A 20,277-nucleotide genomic window follows, 5' to 3' on the forward strand; every position below is an offset into this window, starting at 1 on the left:
TGATGATCAGAAAAACCAAGTGGAGAACTTAAACAGTTGGACAATCTATTTCTATCAGTATCTGAGATATAAAATCTGTCCAACCAGGCCCCAGTCACTGTCCCATCCTTCATTTTTACCCAGGTATACTGTCTATCTTGAGACTGTTTAATCCTCCAAGCATCAACCAAGCCCAGCTCTGCTGTCACCTCAGTTAGTTTAGATCAGTGGTTCTTAACCTTGTTTGAGGTACCGAACCCCCCAGTTGCATATGTGCATTCACCAAACCCTTCTTATTCCAACCCCTTCGACACACAAAATACTTTGCGGTATTCTGATTTAGTAATGTAATTATATTAGTTGTGTTACCACCCCACGCCACTAGAGACAGCAGCAACCCCGTAAAGATGCGACTAAGGAGCAGATTTACACTATAGAATTTGGTAAAAGCTGTGAGCTTTGCTGAAGTAATTAAAGACACAACCCAGATAGCACAGAATGACTGAAACAACATTGAATCAATGTCAGCCAGAAACACTGAATCAACGTTGAACGCTGACATTGAAACATTGAAAGTGGTCGGTGACTTGTATGTTGAATCAACGTTAGTGTTTCAACCATAACTGACATTATATCAACGTTGATTCAACCATCATCTGAATGTGGATCTACATGCAGATTTGGGTTGATTTTATATTGAATGAAAGCTCAGGATTTATGTACATTTTTAGGTCTGATAGGTCTACATCATAACATGCCACTAAAAGTTTCTTCACTGGTGTTAAACACATTATATTATTGGCAGATCATGGGTGAACTGTGTACAAAAGGTTAAAAATGACAGCATGGGTTTGATATAACATTTTATTTAAGAAAAGAGGGACAGATCTTTAAACATATTTGACTCCTTTTTGACTGTCAAAACAACAGCCTGTTGTCCACAGAAGAACAGAGTCCATGAAGTTAAGCTTTGTCCTCTATGAACCAATGAAACAGGACAAGTTGTGGTAACCCCAGTTTGACTCTGGTTGGCGTCACTTTGATTCCTTGCGATGTCTTCCTCTCGTTCTGGCGCGTAATGAAGCCACTTCTTGACAGTTTCGCTGCAGTCCTCAAGAGTCAGCTTTCGGTCAAACTGCAGAGCAACGGCTAAAAAACACAAAAATAAAAGTGAGGAAGGTGCCGGTTAGAAATATGATAAACATTTGAAAAGTTCTGAAAGACATTGAAAGATTAAAAAGTGTACTGGTTACAGGTCTGAGAACAAATACAAACCATATAGTTCCCCATGTACACTCACTGTTAAATTAATATTTATCTTAATCTTTACGTATACAATTACATTTATCCATCAAGCTGCAGTATAGTGTAGGATTTATGATATTGATATTAAATCAATATTTAAAATAAAGGGTTGTTTATCAGAAAACCTAAGGATAAAACTCAGGGAGGATCAGGGTAGATTTAACACACCAGAGACAAATAAATAGAACAAAAGGTGATTTATACTGTAGTTGGAAAAATTATCTATAATTTATACAGAATAAACTTCCATCAAATAGCTGGTTTAATCTTCCATCAACTACAAATATTTCCAAATAAGTTGATTAAATTCCTTAAAAAGTGTCTATATGCTGATAAGATCCCACACAAGTAACAATAGTCCAGTTCAGTTTAACCAGTTACCAATCCAAGGATCAACAGACTGAATCAGTCATTAGCAGGTTTAGTTCAGTGTTTCACCTGCCTTACATGTTAAGTGTTTCCCTTCTGCCTCACCTGGATTGAATCTGTGGATGATTAACAACCTTCTGCACTTCTTGATGGCTGCAGACGGTCATGCAAACATCTGACTCAGCTGTTCTGGAACAGAGGCTCATTTAAGCACATCATAATAAAAAGTTTCAAATCCATGCTGAGAGTGGAACTCCTTCAATCGGGGCTCCTCCGCAGCTCTGATGTTACTCATACAGGTGAAAAGGAGAAGGAAAACAGAGAGAGACAGTAGAAAGAAGATCACCCAGTGCACTTTAACCATCATCTTATTTCTGAATTTTCAGTCGCTTTGAACCTTTTACTTAATTTTCTGACAAATGTCTCCGGACGTTTGTCGTGTGTTTTTTTAACCGTTAGCCGTTTAGCCGATTCTTTTCATCCAACATTTCAAAACCAACTATTTTCTGTACCATTAATACACTCTTGATACATTTTTCTGCATCAGGAAAATAATCAAGGACTTTAACTTGTTTTCCAAACGTTTCATCCAGAAAATCATTAGTTTCCTCCAGAGTGTACAAATCACCACTGGATGTTTGTGAATCTGCGGTTGAAACGCCTCTGAGTCGCTGTCAGACTCCATGTCCTCTACCTGGGCAGGTGAAGCTGCAGACTGAACCTCTGCAGCGCCACCTTCAGGTAACGCTGCAGCCTCGGCAGCAACACAACCAGCCGTCTGATCCGTTTCTATATCCAGATTGCTCCCATCTGAGGAGTCCTTGGGAACATCGGTTCCAGTTTTCTCAGTCTCCTCCCGTGCAGCGTGTTTATTCAGACCACTGCTTCCCTCCCAGCATCAGAGCCAACCGACGGAGGAAACGCCCCGCCCTCAGCAGGCGGAGGAGCTCCAACCACCGGCGACTCCTCTGCACTTCCACTCACTTCAATCTGAGCTTCCTGCTTTTTGTGAGGGCAAGAAGCCCGTTCACGTCCAACATCCCACATTCAAAGCATTTCATACTCCCAGTACTCGCATAAACCATGTAAGATCCTTCTTCATATTTCACTCTGAAAGAAACTTCTAGCGTCTGTGTAGCAGTTTAAGAACATGAAAACCTGCCTCCTGAAAGACTGAACGTGTTTCAGCTTGTCATGTTTACATCCCGAACCAACAGTTTCAAAACCACTCGCAAGTTTCCCAAAGCGCTGGAGCTTTTTCTCCAACTAAACATTAGGAATGAACGGCGGCACACCTGAGATAATAACCCGGATGGAGGCACCGCAAGCAGCGACACCTGCAGGTCTCCGCCTACCGTCACACCACGGACAATCAGCTGGTTCACAAAACGCTCCTTTTTTAAAAATATCACTATTCCCTTATTCATTCTGGAAGCATAAATTAAATTTCTGTGACAAACTAGATCACCAACTGTCAACAGAACCGTTTCAACTGGGATCGTCGGATCATGTTGGACCCAAATCCGATTCCTCAAAAAGAATTTATCACAATAATGACTAGAAAACTTTCAGCATTTCTCTGTAATCAAGTTTCTTTATTGAAGACGAACAACAGACATTTATTTCTGATCTAAATCTAAAATATGAGAAGAAAACAGCATCAGTTCTGATTTGATGTTTCAGGTTTTCTGGATCACAACATAGAAAACAGAATCAAGTTCAGATCACTTTGATCTAAACTGATTTAACAACAAATAAAACATGGAAATACATGGATAAAAAAGTTAAAGGAAAACCATCAGAGTCCAGAGAAGTTTAGATTTTCATGAAATATTTCTGTCATCACAATGAAAGAAATCATCAGCAGTGATTTCCTTTATGGCTCCTGTAACACAAAGAACTAAACCGGAAAAATAAAGAAGATCAGAACAGCAGAGACACCAGAACCATGAACCCTGATCAACAACCTGAGAGACAAGAGGAAATCTATCTGGGTTTACTGAACTCTGCTGAGGATCCAGAACCACAAATCCTAACTCCAGCCAGTATCGGTTCAGTGAATCTGGTCTGGACTCTGTGGAGGAGAGTCATGGTTTCAGAGACGCTGTAGAAGGACAGAATACCTGCTGTGTGATCCAGGTACACTCCGACTCTGGAGGGAACTGGACCTGAGATGGAGGTCCAGATGTTGTTGTGACCAAATTTACTATCACTACAACCTAATGCCCAAGATTTATGATTTCTTCCAAAAACACATTCATCCCCACGTCCTGCTCTGCTGATACTCTTGTATGCGACTGATACATGAACTGTCCCACTCCTCTCCACCTCCCAGTAACAACGTCCAGTCAGACTCTCTTTACTCAGAACCTGAGAATAATTAGTGAATCTGTCTGGATGACTAGAATAAAACTGATCCTGATTCATCCATGTCACCTTCCTGTTCCCCTCTGATAGTACCAGCATTGTGTTTGCTGTGTTTGGATCCAGAGTGATTTCACATGAATATCTTAAGAATCCAGCTCTGCTCTTTGGTTCTGGTCCTGGTTCTGACAGTAGAACATCCACCTCAGTGACCTTCAGTGAGATGTTTGTCCATGAGTCTCTCAGGACGTCCTGTAGTTTGTCTCTGAGCTCTGACACAGCTGCTGTCACGTCCTCAAAGTGTCTCAGAGGACGGATGTTGATGCTGGATGAGTGTGTCGACTCACTGAGTGCTGGCAGTGAGGGGTAGTTGAGGAGAAACTGGTTGTGATCCTCTGTGTGTGAGAGCTGCTCCAGCTCAGCGTCTTTCCTCTTCAGCTCAGTGATCTCCTGCTCCAGCTTCTCCTGAACATCTTTGACTCGACTCACTTCAGTTTCCTGCTGGGATCTGATCTGCTGCTTCACCTCAGAGCTTCTTTTCTGGAGGAGACGGATCAGCTGGGTGAAGATCTTCTCACTGTCCTCCACTGTTTTATCAGCAAAGCGATTGATGGCCTCCACCTCCTGCTGAAGCAGCTTCACATCTTTCTCCTGGTCCTGGATTCTCTGCTGGATGTTTCCTCGTCTCTCCTCCAGCTCTCTCTGCCTCTCAGTCCTTTCTGCTGCAGCTGACACTGTTTCATGGCCTTTATGTTCATCCATAGTGCAGAGATAGCAGATACACTTCTGATCAGTGCGGCAGAAGACCTCCAACAACCTATCATGCTTAGAGCAGATGTTCTCCTGGAGGTTCTTGGACGGCTCCACCAGCTTGTGTTTCTTTAATGGAGCCACATCATAATGAGGCTGAAGGTGTTTCTCACAGAAAGAGGCCAGACAGACTAAACAGGACTTGATGGCTTTCAGTTTTCTTCCAGTGCAGGAATCACAGGCCACATCTTCAGGTCCAGCATAACAGTGGTCAGCAGGAGCAGCTTGGAGTCCAGTCTTCTTCAGCTGCTCCACTAAAGCTGCTAGCATGGTGTTTTTCTGCAGGTCAGGCCTCTGTGTGAAGGTTTTCCTGCACTGAGGACAGTGGTAGTTTTCCTTTTTCTCACCTTCATCCCAGAAGTTTTTAATGCAGGTCATACAGTAGCTGTGTCCACAGGAAGTCGTCACCGGATCCTTCAGTAGATCCAGACAGATGGAACAGGAGAAAGTCTCTCGATCCAGCTGAACTGCCTGCTGCTCCATTTCTGCTCTCAGTAGCTCTGACTGTTAGTTTCATTTCCTGAGAACAGAAACAAGCTGGAGCTGTGATCCACCAATCACATGTCAGGGCAGAGAGGCTGCAGCCAATCAGCTTCCAGCTTCAGCAGGTCCCGCCCAGACTCAATGTGTGTGTGAGACCAGGAAGAGGAGCGCTCTGAGAGCAGTAATAGTTTAAGCTGAATCATCTTCACAGCAGTTTTCTGCTCAAAATAACCGACTGAGTCTCTAAACTCAGCTTGCTAACATGTTAGCTCTCCACAGCTTCAGGAAATGAAATGAAAGAATCGTTCCTGCTGAAGAAACTAGATGTGTTTGGTGGTTCAGGGAAAATATGCCTCCTGTTTCCTAACTGCTCTATAATGACAGCAGAGAGTCCAATGTTTGCATCGTGTTCATATCAGTTTGTAATCCGTCTGTTTATAAAGCTGTAAAACTTTAACCAATCAGCATTTAGTATTTCTACTGCCAGCTCTATTTCTGCATTTAGTTTTCAGAGAATCATGTAGTTCAAGGTCCAACATCTGACCAGTTCTTCTGGGTTTTATGACACGTCTCCAACTTTTCTCACAGGTTTAAAGGTTGAAATTTTCCAAATGTTGACAGTGGAGGAGCTTTAAGCTCCTCTTCATTTCTGCTGCCAGGATCTTTCTGTGGTAAAAACCTGCAGAATTTTCTTCACCTTAAACAAAACCATCCGGATGCTCATCCCTCGTTCAGCCTGGACCAGAATCCTGAGAAGAGCCTTGTCAACGACTCCTTTTCAGACTTGAATGCAGCTCAGGAGATCCCACTTTCCTCTCTGGTGAACTCTGCAGAAACAGGAACAATCAAACCAGCTCCAGAGGAATTTAGCTGAATTTGGGATCAAATTAACAAACATGTAAACGTTACATCCTGCAGTTTTAAAGGCGTCTAGTTTACAGATTATTTTAGACTTGATTAAACAAAATAGAAAATAAAGTTATTTTTTAAAGAGGTGGATTTGGTTCACTCTTTTTAGATTTTGGTGCATTTGAGGAAAAGTGGTTTGATATATTTGTTCCTCTTCCAGGAGTTTAGGGACCACAGCCAACTACAATTAGCTAAAATCAACAAATACTTTGACCCCATCTAGAAACATTTAGAAACTTCTTCATTTTAATAGTTTCAAACACAAATATGTTTGATGTGCTTTGATACAAACAGTGGACACCATCTTAGCAACACGGCACAAGCTAACAGCCATGGTCTTCCTCATGTCGCTGTTCAGCGTCACATCAAGACAGTTCAGCTTCCCAAGCTTCATTTATTTCAATATTTTAGATTTTATTCTTTATAACACATCGATATGGTTAGATTTAAAATGCTGTCAGGAGTTTCTTTCACTCTGGTTTTTAGTTTTTTACACCATATAGCAGCTTTTTTTCTACATGCAGACTAAAAACTTTAATATTGGTCCATAAAACATGAGCGGTTGATCTCTGCAGCTCCTCCAGAGTTACCTGGAGCCTCTTGGATACTGTAATGAAAGCTCTTGTTTTGCAGCTGCTCCTTAGTTTTTACGTTTCTGAATGATGGATTTAGTTTTGCTTCATTGGAATCAGCTGAAAACAGATACATGCTTCATTTTTCATGTTCTCCATGTGGGTTTTTGGTTCCTTTTCACAATTTACTCACCACTTTTTGTTGATCTGCCTCATAAACTGAATCCTAACAGACTTGAACTGCTGGCCTGTGGAGAAAGACTCACCTGGTTCCTGACCACCTCCATCCAGGTGTCCCACCCTTCTTCCCCCTGTGAGTTAGTCAGACTGAGCCGCCTGCAGCCAACTAGTTTCACAGACCACACATGTTAACGGTCGCTCTTTCTCTTGGTTACAACCTGCACTTGTTACTGAACCAGGTTGGTTTCAGTGACTCAGGCGAGTCTCAAGGTGTTTTACATAAAGTTTGGGGCTAAAAGCAACATATGAAACGTTTTCCACCTTTTTCTCTCCAGAATCAAACTTCATCTATTTTACAACCATCAAAGAACTTTGAGGCGACTCAGTAATTGAATGTCCACAACATCTTTTAGATTTTTCTTCATGCTGAATATTTATTAGTCAGACAGTTTTGTGAGGGTCAGTTCAGCTTAAACTGCTCTAATATCAGGAAAGTCAAAGAAAAATCTGTGGAAACCCTTCTGCTCATTTAAAAAGAGGATCTTATTTCTCCAATGTTTGTTTTTCTTGATTAGGTCCCTGTTAAATTAGAGTAGAGTTTATTAAGACCCTATGAAATTTGTTTCATTATTTTCAAAATTCTGTTTTATTTTGTCCAAATTCCACTTTTTCATTTTTCTGAATTCCATTTATTCATTGTAACATTTTTATTAACCTAAAAAGTGTGTAAATATGTTGTGAATGATTTTTTTTTATAAAATCCAGAGATCAACATTTACTATTATTCTACTGGTAAATATAACAAAGTGCTGCGGTTCAACAGAACGTTTGTTTTACAAATTGTTGAAAAGTGTTTCCCACAATTGTCATCAAAAATGATGTGCTTCAAGCAAAAGAGCCTTTATCCTTTTTATAGCCGTTACTGAGCTTTAAATCAATACTTGTGCTTATTTCAGGTCTAAGGCCCTTTTAACATCTCGGACATCATGTTACACCTCAGTGTGGGAATCCAAAGTTCATTCGTTTTCCATTCTATAAGGATAAGAATAATATGGCATTTAGCTTTTAATCTATTCTTACTAAAAACAGGAGAACCGAGTAAGACTTGGAGTTTTTCTTTTTCAGCTCTTTGGAGGGAAAGGCTAAAATCCCAGCTGTATTTAATTTATACAGTTGGAGTTTTGTCATTGTTTTAGCTCTGAGGTGACGTCCCTCGTTATCTTGACTTGAATTAGTATCAACAACCAATAATCACTGGTTATTGTTCAGGTTTTGTTCCAACGACATGAACATAAAATTTCACTATCTTACTAAATAAAAATATATGTTTAGAACAAATATTCTAATTCTCTGTCTAATCTCAGCAGAACCTGATCAGACTAAGACTGAGCAGGTTCAGACTCAGCTAATGTCATTTTAATTTGATCTCTTTTCATTCTTAAAGAATTTTTTAATGAAACTCATAATGACGTTATATGTAACAAAAACAACCACAAATATTCACATCAAAACTAAAAACAAGCTCACCAGAGATCAGAACAAAACTCTTCTCTGAATAAATGTGATTCTTTCTGCTTCCCAAGACAACGATAGCGGCCTTCCTTGGTCACAGAAACATCAAGTATTGGGTGTTTTGTGAGGTTATAACAGGCTTATAAACAGTCCCATCATCTCTGCTATGCAGCTCCATCTCCACTCTTGAAACACCAGGAACTGAACAATTCACCCTTTTGCCATCAGCTGTTTGTTCACTGTTGGGTTTTTACAAACCCCTGTGAAAACATCACAAGCAATAAAAAAGATAAAGATTAGAAAAATACATTTATAATTTCCACTTCCTTGTATAATGAACATTAAGCATCACAGTGCTACTAAATACTTGCAACTAAATTCTGGTATCTAAAGACTGAAAAGAAAAAAATATGTATAAAAAATATGATTAAAAAACAGATTCAGGCAGGAGAAAAAACCTTGACAAATCTTTTTTTTAAACAAGCAAAAAAAAAAGCCCCAATTCTTAGAGTTGGTAAAGTAAATATATTGTATGTATCTTAAAGTTCTTCCTCAGCAGGTAGAAAACAGTATAAGAACAATAAAGTTTGAACAGAAGCAGAAATGTTTCACTACATCTTACATTCTAGGTGTGTCCATATCTGATGCATTTTTTATTCAGTGAAGTTAAAACCCATGGGAATCCAACAATTACACTTGAGTAAGTGAGGGAGACCTCTAGAAGACAACCAGAAAATATCAAACACATATGATATATAATTTCAAAATAAAAGCCTTTTAAAATAAGACATTTTTACTTTTATATTAAAAAATAAGTAGAAAATCTAGTAAAGAGCTGCCTCACTCGTCATTTCGGGTTTAACTCAATCATCTTATTTATATACAATTTTTTCTGTCTGTCTCTCTGTCTCTTTGTCTGTCTACCACAGATAGTTTCTCAGCAATGGGCAACTTAGGGGGAAAAACATATAAAGGAGCTCAAGTGCCACTGCTGTTTGTCCTTGGCCGGCTGTTTTCCTGCTGTTCTGGTCGTCCCCGACTGGCGGTCCGCCTGTCATCTGGATTATCTGTCTGTTGCTGATCTGTCGTCCTGTTTGCTGGCTTCATGCTCACCATGCTGGTCGGCGTGAAGCTGGCTCCTATCACTCGTCCAGTGGAGCTGATTTGGGCTGATTGGTGATCAGCTCGGACCATCCTAGTGCCGCTCTGAGTGGCGTCTGTTACAGCGGATGGTTCCTCCCAGGACGGACTCTTAATTTGGACTATTGCTGCTTGATTGATCGTGGACTGACTTGTATTATATTGTCTGTAATTTGAATGTTCCTTTCCTCTATTTTGACAGGAACGGCCAGCTCGTGGTGTTGGTGGTGGACTTTCCGGGTGGTGGTACTACTTCTGGTTTGGTGCAGGATTTTCTTTAGTTTTTGCCCCGTTGTGTTTGCTGTGTTTCTTTTCTTTTTAGGACACTAAATTTCACTCCTATCTCTGAGTTGAGACAGAACTGACTTTTAATGTGTGAGTGGTTTAAGCTAGTATTTTTGGATTGAACTAAAACAATGGTGTAATAAATAAACTTATTGAATTGTGAGATTATATCAAGCCTCATCTGTAAGCGGGTCTGTGTGCCTTAAGGTAACTTTTAAAGCGGAGTCATTATAACCATTTTTATCTTTATTAAAACAGTGCTTTTGAATTTAAGTTACCAGTTCTTATCATACTGCTCCTGCCACATGAAGAAGAGAGAAGATGCATGTTGAGAGTGTGAAGGTATTAAAGAAAGGTTTAATTTATTAGACTTTTTGAGGAGGGATTTGGGGAGTAGACATATTCAAATAATTATTTGGTTTCTTAAAAAAACAAAGTTATTTCATAGAATCTGAGTAGAGTAAGATGGTTGTGAATGTGTAAAGAATAACACAGAGTGGTATATAAAGCTATATGCAAGTAAGGTTATATAAGTAGGTGTGTATGTGTGAGTGTATGTTTAATCAGAAATTATTGTAGGGATTAGCTATGAACTGAAAGTATATAGATCATCACGAACCACACTCCATACCAGTAGGTGGCGGTAATGCTACTGAAAGTTTGTTGCCAACCGCCAATGAAAACCAACAAGAAGAAGAAGAACCTGCATCTGTCAAAAAATGTTTTTACGCTAAAACCAAAAAGTAACTCCAAAGTGTTACGTTATAAAGTTACTGATGGTAGTTTTAGGACTTAATGGCAGCAGGACTGAGCTGCGAATGGTTGAAGACACGTTTGTAACATTTTTTTGGTGGAAAATATACGGTGTAAGCTAGCTAAATTAGCCTCCTGGAGGCTAATTGTACCTGTGCTTAATACGTTTAATTAGCCATGATAGTCACATAATAGTGTTTATAAGCCTGCTTGTTGTTGCCACTTTCTAAAATTGGAGGGTTGCTAAAAACATCAGTGCCGCTCGGCTGTTTTCTTTATGAACCTTGTCTGAATACACTGATTGCAGCGAGATCATTTACTTGAATTAACAACTTTAACAACCAGAAAATGGCACAGAATAAGAATATGTTTTCCACTCTGATTGGCTGCTGTTAGGCTTATTAATTTTAAGTTGAATGTTCATTGCATTTTTTGTAGACACCTGTGAAAATAATTTCTATTCACATGGGTTTTTTGATCTCTGGGAAATTATTTTTGATGATAAATACAGAAATACGCATAAAAATAAAAATATCTACAATAATGATAGTAACATTAATAATAAAATAATAGTCAGTGCAAAGTAACCTACAAATTCTTTGGTGGGGGCGGTGAGGGACCTTGATAAAGGCTGGGGGGCGCTGGCCCAAAAAGGTTGAGAAACACTGGTCTAAACAAAGTAAATCCTCATTAAGATTTTATCAACCTGCGTCTGATTTCACTGCAGACCTTCTACTTCCTGGTTCTGCTGCTCTGAAAGAAAAATCTACAACCCAGGTGAGCTGTGACGTCATCGGGTATGTAACATCCGTCACATTTACTTTCAGTTTGAATGACACTGTTTAGGTTCGGCTCTGATCAGGTTGTTATATCTTTATTTGTTGTTCAAATATTTTATTTTCTACTTTTTGATCGTTTGAACAAATTGTAAGTTTGATTTGTTTACTTAAACTTTGTCTTCAGGAACTTTCCTGTTTCTTTCTGCTCTCTAAAGTTTGGAGAAAAGATTCACTGCTTATTTCAGCTCAAAGTTTCATCTCTGCTGTTTGAAGGTCAGAATTATATTACTGATGAACTGGAATCAAACAACTTGATAAAAGGACGATGTTTCTATGATTTCTTCTCTGAAAAATCTGGTTCATGTTTTTATTTCCTGTAATCAAACTTTGGTCTCCACCATCAAAGTTAAAAACAACAACAACTTGTTGCTTCCTTTCAAAGTAAAATATCTATATAATCTTTGATGCAGAATATAACCCAATAACTGCAAATGATTAATTATTTGTTAATCATTTATAGTGATTAATAATTAACTAACTAAAATTCTTCCTGTTCAGGTTGAATCAGTGAATGTAAATGTTGCTCCATGTCTCCATCTAGTGGACTGATAGTAGAAGTGCAGCAGCTGATGCAGCTTCCTCTGCCTCTCTGCTGTCTGACTGCATTCACCTGACACTGATATGAAGCAGAGAAGAAGAGCCAATCAGAGGAGGAGCAGCTGATCTTTCTCCAGCACTAATGATATAAAGGATGATCAGAGTTGATGTGCAGATGAATGATGTGTGTTTCCTCTGCAGGTGAAGCTAGAAAGTGTGTGTGAGCTGATGTGAATTCAGCAGCATGGATCAGTGTGAGGACAGAGAGGAGGGAGTCCCTCCCTCTAAAACCACTCTGTGTGGGGAAGATGAGAGCCAGAGCAAAGGTCAGAGGTGAGGTCACCATCTCTAACTGTCCACAGCCCTTTTCACACAGCGTTCACTATATCAGGCCAAAACAGACGTGGTGATGAAGCTGCTGCTGCTCCTCTTTGCTGCTTCATCCAGACTGAACAGATTCAGTTTTAATCATCATGTTTCTGTCAGGATCCATCAGAGACTCAGACCAGAACCAGAACCAGAACCCAGCTGTGTGTCCTTTAAGAGCGACAGGTCAATGGAAAAACCCATTGAATTTAAATCTCCTGGATCTCCACCATCAGAGAGGTGAGCTGTTTCTAACTGCTGTAAACTGAACCAGTAAGTTTCAGATGTTCCCAGTTATATTTACAGAGTTTTGATCCATTATCTAAACCAGCTGCTCTGTTCTAATGAAAACACCTTCATACCTTCATCTCTGGGTGATGATGATGATGTTCTGCTGCTTCCTGGCTCCATGTCAGACTAACAGTGGGACACATTTCCACCAGCCACTGGGAAATACCTGGTAAACCAGTCTGGTCCATCAGGACTTGGTTCCTGTGTGCATTGTGAGATCAGTTCAGCAGGAAGGAAAGCTTCATGATGTGGTTGGTGAGATCTGCTGGAACTCAACCAGACTGAGCTGATGTGGACCATCAGAGGTTCTGCTGGTTCTTAGTGGATCAGCAGGAACATTAAATCTTTACTTGGATCATCTGGTTCACTGCTCACATCCAGATATCACTTCATGGACCTTTACCTTCTGATTGTCTCTGTGTGGACAGATATAATGTGAGCTCACTGGCTTCCAGGATCTACTGGATCCATTTTAAATCCTCTAGAACATCCAGGAGAGGATCCCACATGGACACACCCACATATCTCAGAGCTCCTCCATGTCCACATCACCTCAGATCCAGTCATCAGAACCTGATGGATGTCCCACACTGTCCTGAAGACCTGTGTGGACAGAGCCTTCACTTCCACTGTCCCCAAGCTCTGGGACTCTGTCTCCACCAGCATCAGATCTGCTGACAGTGTGGACAGTTTGAAGTCCAAGTTCAGCACCAACTTTTTAAAATGTCTACTGGTGATTCTGGTGTTACTGGTCTTCATCCTTGTAGTTCATCTTCCTCTTTCTAACTTCTTTGTATTGTGTTCATGTGATGCTCTGTTTTCTGCTTTAATGTGACACTCTTAGTTATTTTATTAGTAAATATTGCTGCATGAATATTTCCTGCCTTCCTGATTGTTCCTGGTTCCTCCACAGAGTGGACCAGCAGAGCTCAGAGGTTCCCAGTGGTCCGTCTGCCCAGCAGCATCAAACACAGCTGGACTCCATATTTATGGTCTGTACATGAACAACAACTACTTTTCCATGGTTCTGTTCACAGTCGTCTCCATGCTGCACTTTGTAGACCAGAGGACTGTCAGTCTGTCCAACATCCATCTGGTGTTTGGCTCCATGATGTCAGTCTGATGTTTCCTTCATCTATTATTCTGTTCCAGCTGCTGGAGGAAAACATTGTCACTTTTGTGAAGAACGAGCTGAAGAAGATCCAGAAGGTTCTGAGTCCAGATTACCCAGAATGCTCAGAGAGTCAGAGAGAGGATGATGAGGTGTTGGAAGGTGATGATGAAGAGCAGAGGAGGAGCAGCAGAGAGGCAGTGATGAAGATCACACTGAACTTCCTGAGGAGGATGAAGCAGGAGGAGCTGGCTGACCGTCTGCAGAGTAAGAGGATTTCTACAAAGATTTGACCTGATGGATAAATGACACATTTACTGATGTCTGAAGAAACGGAATCACATTTATTTAAATCATCTTCAGAAGGTATTTTTGTTTCATACCTGATTTTACTTTTTGTGTTAATTTAGAACATTTTGCTGCAGTTTGTCAACATGAACTTAAATCTGGTCTGAAGAAGAAGTTCCAGTCTGTGTTTGAGGGGATCGGTAAAGCAGGAAGTCCAACCCTTCTGAACCAGATCTACACAGAGCTCTACATCACAGAGGGAGGGACTGGAGAGGTCAATGATGAACATGAGGTCAGACAGATTGAAAGAGCATCCAGGAAACCACACAGACCAGAAACAACAATCAGACAAGAAGACATCTTTAAAGTCCCACCTGGAAGAGATCAACCAATCAGAACAGTGATGACAAAGGGAGTGGCTGGCATTGGGAAAACAGTCTTAACACAGAAGTTCACTCTGGACTGGGCTGAAGACAAAGCCCACCAGAACATCCACTTCATATTTCCATTCACCTTTAGAGAGCTGAATGTGCTGAGAGAGAAAAAGTTCAGCTTGGTGGAACTTGTTCATCACTTCTTTACTGAAACCAAAGGAATCTGCAGCTTTGAACACTTCCAGGTTCTGTTCATCTTTGATGGCCTGGATGAGAGTCGACTTCCTCTGGACTTCCACAACAAGGAGATCCTGACTGATGCTGCAGAGTCCAGCTCAGTGGATGTTCTGCTGACAAACCTCATCAGGGGGAAACTGCTTCCCTCTGCTCTCCTCTGGATAACCACACGACCTGCAGCAGCCAATCAGATCCCTCCTCAGTGTGTTGGCATGGCGACAGAGGTCAGAGGGTTCAATGACCCCCAGAAGGAGGAGTACTTCAGGAAGAGATTCAGAGATGAGCAGCAGGCCAGCAGGATCATCTCCCACATGAAGACGTCACGAAGCCTCCACATCATGTGCCACATCCCAGTCTTCTGCTGGATCACTGCTACAGTTCTGGAGGATGTGTTGGAGACCAGAGAGGGAGGAGAGCTGCCCAGAACTCTGACTGAGATGTACATCCACTTCCTGGTGGTTCAGACCAAAGTGAAGAAGGTCAAGTATGATGGAGGAGCTGAAACAGATCCACACTGGAGTCCAGAGAGCAGGAAGATGATCGAGTCTCTGGGAAAACTGGCTTTTGATCAGCTGCAGAAAGGAAACCTGATCTTCTATGGATCAGACCTGACAGAGTGTGGCATCGATATCAGAGCCGCCTCAGTGTACTCAGGAGTGTTCACACAGATCTTTAGAGAGGAGAGAGGGCTGTACCAGGACAAGGTGTTCTGCTTCGTCCATCTGAGTGTTCAGGAGTTTCTGGCTGCTCTTCATGTTCATCGGACCTTCATCAACTCTGGAGTCAACCTGATGGAAGAAACACAACCATCTAAAATGTTTTTATTATTTAATAAACCTAAACTAAAGTCTCTCCATCAGACAGCTGTTGACCAGGCCTTACGGAGTCCAAATGGACACCTGGACTTGTTCCTCCGTTTCCTCCTGGGACTTTCACTGCAGACCAATCAGAGACTCCTACAAGGTCTGCTGACACAGACAGGAAGTAGCTCACAGACCAATCAGGAAACAGTTCAGTACATCAAGGAGAAGATCAGTGAGAATGTCTCTGCAGAGAAAAGCATCAATCTGTTCCACTGTCTGAATGAACTGAATGATCGTTCTCTAGTGGAGGAGATCCAACAGTCTCTGAGTTCAGGACGTCTCTCCACAGATAAACTGTCTCCTGCTCAGTGGTCAGCTCTGGGTTTCATCTTAGTGTCATCAGGAAAAGATCTGGATGTGTTTGACCTGAAGAAATACTCTGCTTCAGAGGAGGCTCTTCTGAGGCTGCTGCCAGTGGTTAAAGCCTCCAACAAAGCTCTGTAAGGACACACATTGGTACTGCAGGTATTTTTAAAGACATTTGTTAGTGATGAGGTAAATATCGAGTCATGCTTCTTCAGTTTGTTTACTGGTTCATTGTCTCCTCAATGTTAGCCGCTAGCAGATGATGAGTAAAAGAGAGACCGGCTCTCATAGGTGACTATTCATAATGCTACATGTTCAAAGAGCAGAAATTATTGTTTCTGTTGAAGCTGAACTGGATTAATGCTGTTCATTATGGAAATTAATGAAATTAATGTTTCTCTTGCCAGCCTCCTTACTGGCTGCTGTATCTCAGTCTTTTAAGGCTGGAGGCACAACTAAAAAATAAACCAGTTCTCTATACTTGTATCATAAAGATGTGAAAAATATGACATTTTACTTCAATCTGTTAAAAAAAGAACATCGCTGTCTGGAACAAAAAACATAAATTCTGATGAATGTTTTCATATTTTCCTCCCCGTCTCCTCAGACTGAGTGGCTGTAACCTCTCAGAGAGAAGCTGTGAAGCTCTGTCCTCAGTTCTCAGCTCCCAGTCCTCCAGTCTCAGAGAACTGGACCTGAGTAACAACAACCTGCAGGATTCAGGAGTGAAGCTTCTCTCTGCTGGACTGAAGAGTCCAAACTGCAACCTGGAGACTCTCAGGTAAAATGTGACCAATCCTGGTGAAACCAGATTTCTGTCCTTTACCTGCTTTCAAAGATGATGTAATTATTATTTGATATAATAATTGATGTCTGACTGTGACATGGTTAACCTGCTAAATCTCAACACATAATAATGGATCATTTTCATTTTCTCCAGGCTGAAAGAATCATAAAGAAAGTTATTAAGAAAAGTGGAGGTCAGGCTTCCACTGATAGTGTAACTCTGGATTATTGACAGAACAAAGGAGATTATTGCAGATCTTTCCAACCAGCAGTTGTCAGACTTTCTCAACCATCGATGGGGAAATGTTGATTTTTATTATCTGCAATAGGAATCAGTTCAGACCTTGTTCTCTACCTCCATCTTCTCATCATGTGATGAATTGTGTGTCTGCAGCTTATCAGGCTGTTTGGTCTCAGAGGAAGGCTGTGCTTCTCTGGCCTCAGCTCTGACCTTTAACCCCTCCCATCTGAAAGAGTTGGACCTGAGCTACAATCATCCAGGAGACTCAGGAGTGAAGCTGCTGTCGGCTGGACTGAAGGATCCAGACTGGAGACTGGAAGCTCTCAGGTATGGAGGAACCTGCTGCAGGAGCAGAGAAGGTCTGATAGAGGAGGAAGAGGAGAAACGTCTTTAGTCTGATGGGAAACATTTAGTTTGAAGAGAAATATTTAGTTTGATCATTAAATATTTAGACGCCTCATCTGGAGGCAGAGATCATTACCCAGTTTTCTGGAATATTCTCCTGACTAAGAACGGCTCACAAGGAAAATGAAAGAGTGGGATGGATTTAATAGAGTTTAATAGGGACTCTGACTAAATTAATAAAAGTGAAGTTCAGTTAGATTTCCATGATGATCTACTGATGACAGAAAGGACTTTAAAACAATATTTGATGGAGCTCCAGACCAATCAGCCCCAAGGAGCAAAGATGAGAAGAAAAGTAACTCCATGTTGGTCAGATGGATGTTTAAAAGTTCAGAGAGAGAAATAAAGATTTTGAACTAAACTCACAAGTGTGTATAGCGCCACCTGGTGGTGCTGGTTGGTAGAGGAAGTGCTGAAAGGTTGGAGGTGTTTGTCAGAGGTGTGTGATGATGGAAGCCTCTCCCTGGTTTGTGAGTCTGAGCTCAGAGATCAAATGTTTGGTTCTTGTTGAACTCTTTGTTGAATGTGATGCAGCTTCTCCTTTTTAATGTTTGTATTTCTGGATATTCCAGTGAGGCCACAGCAGGTTTTCAGCAGCAGGTTGTTTAGTGTTTCATTCCTTCATCTGTGTGTGGGAGTGTGGATGGAGCAGGTATCCAGGTGTTGATCAGAGTTTAGATTGATTGGATTTTAATGCTGATTATTAAATCAGGTTGAGCTTCCAGAAATGTTTCCTTAGTTTCCTGATGTCCTTTTAGGCTTCAGTGAGTTTCTTCAGGTTGTTACTGAGGGATTTCCTTTCTCCTCTCTGTTGGAGCTTTTCCTGTGTTTGGAGAAATGAGTTGTGCTGCAGCAGCACCAACTGTCCTTCCTACATCCACTGCAGTTTGCAATCCAGATGTTGGACTGTTCCTGTCTCAGTGGAGGACAATGTGTGTCTGAGAGACATGTAATGTCCATGTTTGCTGCTGAAAGAGACTGATGGTCTGACCCCCCTCCTCCTTTCAGGGTGGAGCCTGCTGGAGGCCGATTCTTGACACCAGGTCCATGGAGATGTAAGTGTGTTTTTCATCTGATTCATGACAACAAAGCAGCTCACATTCAACCATCTTCAAACTGTCACATCACTCATTCAGGATCATCATCAAAGATCAATAAATGATCAATAACTGCAGCTGGATTGTGTTTGTTCTCTCCATCAGATTCCTGTCAACTCACCATCGACACAAACACAGTGAGCAGAAACATCAAACTGTCTGAAGACAACAGGAAGGTGACACGTGTGAAGAAGATTCAGTCATATCCTGATCATCCAGACAGATTTGATGATCCTCAGCTGCTGTGTAGAACTGGTCTGACTGGTCGCTGTTACTGGGAGGTCGAGTGGAGAGGATGGGTTTTTATATCAGTGAGTTACAGAAGAATCAGGAGGAAAGGAAACAGTGGAGACTGTGGGTTTGGATGGAATGATCATTCCTGGAGTCTGAGATGCTGTGATGATGATGGTTACTCTGTCTGGCACAATAACAGAGAAACTCGTCTCTCCTCCTCCTCCGTCTCTCACAGAGTATCAGTGTATGTGGACTGTCCTGCTGGCATTCTGTCCTTCTACAGAGTCTCCTCTGACTCACTGATCCTCCTCCACACCTTCAACACCACATTCACTGAACCTCTGATTCCTGGATTCTGGTTCTGGTTCAGTTCTGGTTCCTCAGTGTTTCTTTGCTGATTTGAGTCTAAAGATTTTCCTCCTGTCAGAGAAACTCTCTCACTGTTGAACAGATAGTTCATCTCTACAATCTATTTCTTGGTGAAACTTTTCTGATTGAGTCCTTGGAAACTTTTTCTTCTTCCAGTCCTTTAAAGATGGAAGCTGGGATTATTCCAGGATTATTCCAGGATTATTCCAGGATTATTCCAGGATCCTCATGTTTTCCTGTTTGTTTCCAGTCAAAGCTTCACACTGAATATCAAGATGTTGTTTGTCTTATTTTTTCCTCTCATTCATCAGATTTCATTGAAATGTTGATCAGTTTTTCTCTCTGAACATTTTCTGTTTCTGTCGGCTCCTATTTTTCTAAACTCGTCAGATTTGAATATTAAATCTTCCTTTTGTTTATTTGCTGCAGTTTTTCTTCATGTGTTTTAGAGAAATAAAAACATTTTTCTTCTTCTGCATTTGGTTCATTTGCTGCTCATTCTGTTCTTTTCCTGTTCAAATTTAAATATTAAAAATATTTTTCATCAACTCTGCCTTTCAGAAAGTCCTAGTTAAAGTAAAACATTCCCATCCCATGAAGATGAAAGATGAAAAAATATAATCTCCAACATTGGGTCATTTAAATACAGGTTTGTCTCACCAGATTAGTTTCCAGCAGTTAATGGGGTTTTCTGTAAAATTAAAAGATGAAACTTTGTCTGTTCCCTCAGAATAAACTCTGGACTCTCAGTGCAGAATTAGTAGTTTGAACAAATTCAGGCATTTATAGCTGCAGTGTGTAACTTTTATTAAAAATATGTTTTTTACATGTTTGTGAAAAATGTTACCGTGTCATGACTGTATGGCATCAGACAGATGAAATGTGAACAGATCAAACTCCTCCATGAGCTGCTATTGAGGTTTGAAGAGATACACCAGGTTGGTGTAGCACGTTAGCATTAGCTCCTGTTAAGTACTATGTTATTGTAGCGCGTTAGCATTAGCTCCTGTTAAGTACTATGTTATTGTAGCGCTTTAGCAATAGTTTAAGATAAATGCCTTAGTGTAGCTACTGCTAAATACCATGTTAGCATTTGTTTCTGCTAAATATAATATGTACTATGTTTGTATTGTGCTTTAGCGTTAGCTAGTGCTAAATACCAGGTTGGAGGAGGAAGAGGAGAAGGAGGGGGAGAAAAAGCAGGAGAAGGTGTCAGACCCAGTGATGGTGGATCTCCTGGATCTCCTTCCTCCTCTTCAGCCCGTTTGCTGT

General features: G+C 40.9%; 2 protein-coding genes across 9 annotated transcripts; one reads left to right on the top strand and one right to left on the bottom strand.

The window, feature by feature from the left end:
* Positions 1-829: 829 nt before the first annotated feature.
* LOC106905041 (E3 ubiquitin/ISG15 ligase TRIM25-like) lies at positions 830-6,255 on the bottom strand. 5 transcript variants are annotated; one of them, XR_015764896.1, is made up of 3 exons: positions 2,348-2,933; positions 1,759-1,837; positions 830-1,128 (listed from the first exon to the last, which is right to left on the bottom strand). XR_015764896.1 is itself a non-coding variant. In XM_088011079.1 (2 exons), exon 2 carries the CDS (start codon positions 5,308-5,310, stop codon positions 3,640-3,642), a length of 1,671 nt encoding a protein of 556 aa, XP_087867205.1. In that variant the 5' UTR covers positions 5,311-5,347; positions 6,008-6,234; the 3' UTR covers positions 3,228-3,639. The 5 variants fall into 5 exon arrangements, 1 of the variants encoding a protein (XP_087867205.1); XR_015764895.1 differs by having other exon boundaries at positions 1,759-1,842; positions 2,348-2,932; XR_015764897.1 differs by lacking the exons at positions 1,759-1,837; positions 2,348-2,933 and adding an exon at positions 6,008-6,255.
* Positions 6,256-11,471: 5,216 nt separating this feature from the next.
* On the top strand, positions 11,472-19,483 carry LOC148156047 (NLR family CARD domain-containing protein 3-like). 4 transcript variants are annotated; one of them, XM_088011075.1, is made up of 11 exons: positions 11,477-11,523; positions 11,625-11,713; positions 12,239-12,370; positions 12,524-12,643; positions 13,608-13,686; positions 13,847-14,072; positions 14,216-16,007; positions 16,481-16,654; positions 17,054-17,227; positions 18,314-18,360; positions 18,508-19,483. In XM_088011075.1, exons 3-11 carry the CDS (start codon positions 12,282-12,284, stop codon positions 19,032-19,034), a joined length of 3,228 nt encoding a protein of 1,075 aa, XP_087867201.1. In that variant the 5' UTR covers positions 11,477-11,523; positions 11,625-11,713; positions 12,239-12,281; the 3' UTR covers positions 19,035-19,483. The 4 variants fall into 4 exon arrangements, with proteins under 4 accessions (XP_087867203.1, XP_087867201.1, XP_087867200.1 ...); XM_088011077.1 differs by lacking the exon at positions 11,625-11,713 and having other exon boundaries at positions 11,472-11,523; XM_088011074.1 differs by having other exon boundaries at positions 11,481-11,713.
* The last annotated feature ends 794 nt before the right edge of the window (positions 19,484-20,277 follow it).

Source organism: Poecilia mexicana, unplaced genomic scaffold (genome assembly GCF_051168715.1).
Source record: "Poecilia mexicana isolate PSO_F unplaced genomic scaffold, ASM5116871v1 scaffold_12, whole genome shotgun sequence".
NCBI classification, from domain to species: Eukaryota; Metazoa; Chordata; class Actinopteri; order Cyprinodontiformes; family Poeciliidae; genus Poecilia; species Poecilia mexicana.

What these genes read in the sequence shown, in the direction of transcription:
- LOC106905041 (XM_088011079.1), bottom strand. Translation starts at nt 5,310, where the DNA reads ATGGAGCAGCAGGCAGTTCAGCTGGATCGAGAGACTTTCTCCTGTTCC.
- LOC148156047 (XM_088011077.1), top strand. Translation starts at nt 12,282, where the DNA reads ATGGATCAGTGTGAGGACAGAGAGGAGGGAGTCCCTCCCTCTAAAACC. An exon ending in AAAGCCTCCAACAAAGCTCT is followed by an intron (nt 16,008 to 16,480) that starts GTAAGGACACAC and finishes CCGTCTCCTCAG; the next exon opens with ACTGAGTGGCTGTAACCTCT. An exon ending in TGGAGACTGGAAGCTCTCAG is followed by an intron (nt 17,228 to 18,313) that starts GTATGGAGGAAC and finishes TCCTCCTTTCAG; the next exon opens with GGTGGAGCCTGCTGGAGGCC.